The sequence below is a fragment of the Chenopodium quinoa genome, unplaced genomic scaffold (genome assembly GCF_001683475.1).
Source record: "Chenopodium quinoa cultivar QQ74 unplaced genomic scaffold, ASM168347v1, whole genome shotgun sequence".
NCBI lineage: Eukaryota > Viridiplantae > Streptophyta > Magnoliopsida > Caryophyllales > Amaranthaceae > Chenopodium > Chenopodium quinoa.
In genome coordinates, this window is record NW_018745174.1 from 1,841,057 (window position 1) to 1,846,999 (window position 5,943).

At 31.5% G+C, this 5,943-nt stretch overlaps 1 protein-coding gene across 1 annotated transcript; it reads right to left on the reverse strand.

The window, feature by feature from the left end:
- Window positions 1-1,277: 1,277 nt before the first annotated feature.
- Window positions 1,278-4,519, reverse strand: LOC110710576 (regulatory protein NPR5-like). Its single transcript, XM_021888902.1, has 2 exons — window positions 4,052-4,519; window positions 1,278-2,866 (listed from the first exon to the last, which is right to left on the reverse strand). The coding sequence occupies exons 1-2, from the start codon at window positions 4,517-4,519 to the stop codon at window positions 1,835-1,837; spliced, it is 1,500 nt and encodes a 499-aa protein (XP_021744594.1). The 3' UTR covers window positions 1,278-1,834.
- Between the last annotated feature and the right edge of the window lie 1,424 nt (window positions 4,520-5,943).

Below are 5,943 nucleotides of genomic sequence, written 5' to 3' on the forward strand. Positions count from 1 at the left end.
ACCAAGACATGCTAGGGAAGTCAATTTACAACCTCAAATTTTGATAAAAGCTTGCATACACTATAATATTTAATCCTATCATAACCAATAATTGCATTATCTTAATATTCTTAATACTAAGGTAGTAATATATAGTAGTTCAAACTATAACAAGAAACTATATTAAGACAATTATTATTTGATTATGAATGAGTCAAACGACATGAATGTTGATTGAAATCAAATTTGTTTTGAATAACAATCACACTATTTCTAAAACTTTACAGATAAGTTATCCTATAATTAAAAATAGAGACCATTATATTATACACAAGAGGAAAGACTTGATGAAAAAAACATACTTATATAGACTAATTAAAAAGAGAATCTTTTTACTAAAAATTACTTTTCTATTTTAATTTGACCTTTGAAGTCTTAACAGTTATAATATTTTGGATTACATTTTAATTTACAAATGTCCGTTTTAGTAATTACATAAAATTATCCTTTATAAGGATGCATACATACAAAGGGTTTTTCTCAAATTGTAAATGGATACCAATGATTAATAATGTTGTACCAACATTTAAAACTTTGAACTAGAAGTGACTTGTAGTTTTTTCCCAAGAATGACAATTGCTACCAATTTGGAAAATAGTCACACTTCACATCCTTACTTTTAAACCAATAGTATTAGTATTGCAATCTTGATAGCAAGTTGAAAAGTAATTCAATATATTGTCATGATATATTGTTCAACACAATGCACTCATTATTAAAAATAAAAATAAACATTATTTTGAGATTATTATTATACACTATAAATTGGTTATTAGCACTATCTTCTGATCACGAGCTAACCTATCAACACTCATGTAATTAGTAATCTCTTTGTTTTAAAAAGTTTTTCTTGACTGAAATAATCATTGATAGAAGTATATAAAAAGTCAAAGTAATATTACATTCAAAACATTTAGGAAAAACATTTAAACAGTCAAAATACTTTTTATAAAAACAAAATTTTTGTCATAGTCATATTGTTTTGAGTGAAATATAGCGCTTATAGTACACTATTATAATTTTGTTTTTTTGAAACAAATAGTACACTATTATAATCATTATTAGTAAAGAAGCATAAATTTATGTGAATTAATGATGAACATTTCAAAATGAATAAATTCACTGTAAAAAAAACAAAAATTAAAAAAACTCTATTTTTTGTTTTTTTTTTTAATTAAAGCTCTATATTTTTAATATATAGGAACACCTTATCAAAAAAGCCAAAGGGTAGGAAACAACAAATTTTAATGGGAAGAAAAGATGAGTGGGAGACAAGGAAGAAAAGAAAAGTTAGCAATAAATAGGGCATGATATTGTAATTTCACAGAGGTGAATTAAACCATGTAATAATATTTTCACAAAACATAATTTAATTTTTACAGGCTTGTATTGAAAAGATTGACCTTAAATTTTTTTTTCTTTTTTTCTTTTTCCTTTTTTTTTGTAGAATTAATGCTCCTCTAAAAAAGCCAGAATTTCCACTTCACATGATCAACTGCATTTTGCATATAATCATTCATCATTAAACTGATCATGCACAAAAAATAAAAAATAAAAACCTAGAAAAACCAAGAAAAAAAAATTAAAAAAAAAAATGAGAGAAACCCAAATTGAATTAATTGATGAGCAAAATTATGTAAATAATTCTAGTATTATCCACCTATGTAGTAGTAATTTTGTTGTTGACTTAGGTTGCATAGATGGATAATTACATATTGATTGTTTTCAATTAATTAACTAAAATATGTAACACCAACCGTACGTACGTCCGTACCCTCAGCTCCAAAATTTAACTTCAATACTCGTTATGATGATGGTGATGCTGGTGGTGGTGATGGTAAATCGACGCCGGATTCCGGTGACTTGTATGACTATTATCCTCATTATGGTGGTGGTGATGATCTCCCATTGAAGCTGAACCAACTGCCCCTAGATTCAAATAAACCATTCTTGAATCTATACCAATGTTCCCAACATTTCCACTACTACTAGTACTACTAGTATTCTCTTGATCGCCTCCAACGGGTGCATAAATCGATGTGTTATTGTTGTTGTTGTTGGTGTTGTTGTTGTTGTTATTGTTGTCGTTCGCTTCCTCTCTTGAGATCACCATTGCAGCGGACTGCACGAGTTCGAGACAAAGTCGTAGTTTGTTGGGCTCAATGTGAGCTAAACCCGGGACCGCCCCTTTGAAGAGGAAATCCGAGGTTAAAGTCCTTAGGATGTCTAGGGGAGTGACTCCGTCTACGGTGCGTACGTTCGGGTCTGCGTGGTGGTCTAACAACACTGCCACCATGTCCGGGGACACCATCTCGGCTGCTATATGAAGAGGGGTTTTCCCCGTGGGGCCGGCCGGGTAGTTTACGTCGGCTGCCCCTAGCTCAAGCAATGCCTTAACAACCTCACGGCTGCAGTTTTCTACTGCATAGTGTAGTGCTAATGCCTCGTCTAAATTTAGGCCTTCACCCATGACCATGAGCTTGACTAGCTCCACGTCGGAGGAGTCGAGTGCACGTCTCATACGCCGGATCTTGTGGTCCTCCTGTTCCACGGGGGAAGGGAGGCCGAGGTCGTGAGCGTGATGGTGGTGGTGATGAGGAATAAGGGATGATCGCCTTGCTATTGATGACTTTAACCGGAGCTCCTCGATTTTCGCTACCACGTCGATTGGAAGGTGTTTAGCTAGCACTTCCGGAGGCAAGCCGGATTTCGCTACAAGGTGTGAGCATGTTGTCCATAGTTGGTGCATTTCTTGCTTCCTTGATGCTATTAGTACTTTCATTACATCTTCAATTGATGCCTTCTCTACCATACTTGACAATTGCTTCTGCAAATTAAATTCATCCCCAAGATTAAACATTGATCAATAATGCAATGTAACACTAATAATATAGTCTAATTATGTTTATTAAAAAATACTATTAATTGGTTCATACAGGGTGGATCAAATAACTAACTGAACATAAGTGTCCGGGCTATCACTTTATATTGTTGAGCAAATCTTATTCCAAAATTTGCACGCATGAAATAATGTATATGATTGGACCTTTACACAAATTCAGTGGTAAACTTCTTACACAAACTATTGCCGGAATACAAATAATTCCGTACAATCATCCTCTGTTCAGAATTAGATGTCACATTGATAGTGTAATTTTTTAACAGTCGATAGTGTAATACTTAATACTGTAATTACAATTAATTGTGAGCCAATTAAATTTGGACAAAGATAGCATTTTATTTAGTTTGTAACCTATATTGTGTTAATTAAGCTCTAATGACAAGTGGAGAGAAATTATTTTAAAAGTTTTCAATAACAAATCACTTTAATTACAATTTTCATATAGGATGAATTAATAGAAACTATAGAATGACAAGTTATAGCTAAAAAAAGACAATTTCAGTATGAGTAATCAATCAATATGATACAAAGTCTTATCATTTCATGAATACAAGACTTTTGTACTACAAAATTTAATTTCACAAAAATTTGGATAAATGTCACATAATTAATAAAGATATAGAATAATTCATTTGTTTATATATGCATTTATGGGAGTTTGTGTAAGCATGAGTAGATTACCATATTAGAGTTTAGACAATGAGTTGCTCCAAATGAGGAAAGTAAAGTTTTTTTTACAAGAAATCAGTTAAATTTTGTCCCCCCCCCCCCAGCAACTGTGGAAGAAAAGACTTTGATTGAAATGATTTGAACACCTACCCCCAAAAATCAATTCTTAAATTATACAAACATACTTAACAATCATCATAAGATCTATATTTAGTAAGTACTCGTAACCATTTGGATGAGATTTTTGCCAATTTTAAAGCTAACAAGTTCATCCAACTTTGACGGCAAACAACAATACACCCATTGTATACAAGACCAACTAAAACAAACCCCGAATTATATTTGTTTTATAAAAAAAAATTAAGATCTTACTTCAGCTCATCATCCACTACTTATTCAACCCAAATGACGCAAATTATATTAAAATTATTTATAACGAACCTGAGTAAGCAAAGCAAGTTGTTCAACGCCGAAAGATCGAGCGGCGGAGAGAGTATCAAGAGCAAGATCAACGGCGGAGGTGCAATGCGTGTGCCAACAACCGCGCTCGCCACAATTGGGGCGAGGTTCGTGTTTTTGAGGAACAATTGAAACTTGACCACTGTAAAGAAATTGTAACAATAACATGAAAACTTCATACCCGACTGAGTTAACCGGTATTATTTGTGACGGACCACCACTGGCTCGAGGCGATGAGGCTTGACCCATGACCCGTGGGTCAAGCCCACCCGGTTGGTCCGGCCCACAAAAGAATTTTCTGAAGAACAGACTACGCGCTGCTAAGATGCAGCGGTGCGCGTGTACTAAACGTCCTTCTACGCTGAAGGTTACGTCGCTGAAAGCTTGGCCGTTGATTAACAGGTTCAGGCAATCCAACGATAGAGATCGCAAGGAATCATCTACGCTCATTTTTATTTATTTTCTTCTTATTTTTAGGGTTATAAATGGTAAAAATGATAATAATTGTTCTAATAATACAAGGGAAATATTGAAGGAATTTGTTAAAATTTTAGGGATGTGAAAATGGTGTATAGTTTGAGGTGAGCTTCATAGTTGAAGATGAGAGAAAGAAGTTTTTTTTTTTTAAGGGAAAAAAATATTGGAAGAGAGAGAGATAAAGAGGAGAGAGAAAGAGGGGATTATACAAGAAAGCAAATGGGGTGGATGGAGTGGTCGGCTGAGGGTATTTAAAAGGAGATGAATAATAATAATAAAAATAATTGGAATAATTTTTTTTTATATATATATACGTAGTTAATAATTGGAATAATTAGATGACGTAAATTAGTAGTATATTATATTGAAAATATATAATAAATGGTAGCTACGGAGTAATAAATAAGGAGGGGTTTGTTGGTTTTTTTTTTCCTTTTGTGCACCATTTTACTTTTTTATTGTTATTGATAATTTAGTTTTGTATTTTATTATGTGATGACTTTTATTCTTTTAAAAAATGTGATGACTTTTATTATCATTTCTCTGTTTTAAGTTAAATACAACATATATATTGCCAACACATTTATCATTAAATTACTAATATATCTAATTATCTATTTGATTTAAAACCCGAAAAGTTGATACACTGAAGATATACATTGACATAAATCTAAAACATCTTATATATTAAGATTAGTATCATATGTTAATACATATGAAGACATTCAAAAAAGATATGTGTTATGCTAAATAAAGATGAAATGTTCAAGAGTAGTATTTAACTTGAAGCGGATTGAGTGCATACAAAGATTTTGTTTAGCATTTTCTTTCTACTTTTATACTTTTACTATTTGACTTTACACTATTCATACACCTTTTAATTGACTATATTTTGTGCTATATATAAAATATAATGTATAGTATTTTGTTTGATTCTTTTCAATGTTTTTACTTAAAGATATTAATCAATTCACGATCATTGTTAACTAATATTTGGTAAGCAAAAAATTCTAAATAATACAAAAGTATAAGTATTAGTATAAAGAAAACCGAGAAAATACATTTAATTATTTAAGTAGAAAACTATATTGTAATCAAAGGTTGGACCATATTATGTGAGAATTTGATAAGGTTTTCTTAAGGTAAAAGAGTACCGACCCAAACTAAACTTCAACTCTTATTATTTAATTAAATTATTAGACCAATGTTAGCGGATTAGATCAATAGAGTATCTTGGAAGTGGATGAACCATCAGCCAAAATTTGGAAGGCACAATCATTTTTACTAGATCAAGCTTAATTAGTTTTGTAAACAAAGAAAAATAAAATAGAAATTATGTTTAAATTGATGTAATAAATGAATTTAATTACTTGAATTTAAAATTTTGGACGAATTGG

Excerpts from the sequence above, each read along its gene's own strand:
- LOC110710576 (XM_021888902.1), bottom strand. The coding sequence starts at position 4,519 with ATGAGCGTAGATGATTCCTTGCGATCTCTATCGTTGGATTGCCTGAAC. Across the intron at positions 2,867-4,051 it reads AACTTGCTTTGCTTACTCAG|AAGCAATTGTCAAGTATGGT; the intron begins GTTCGTTATAAA and ends TTTAATTTGCAG.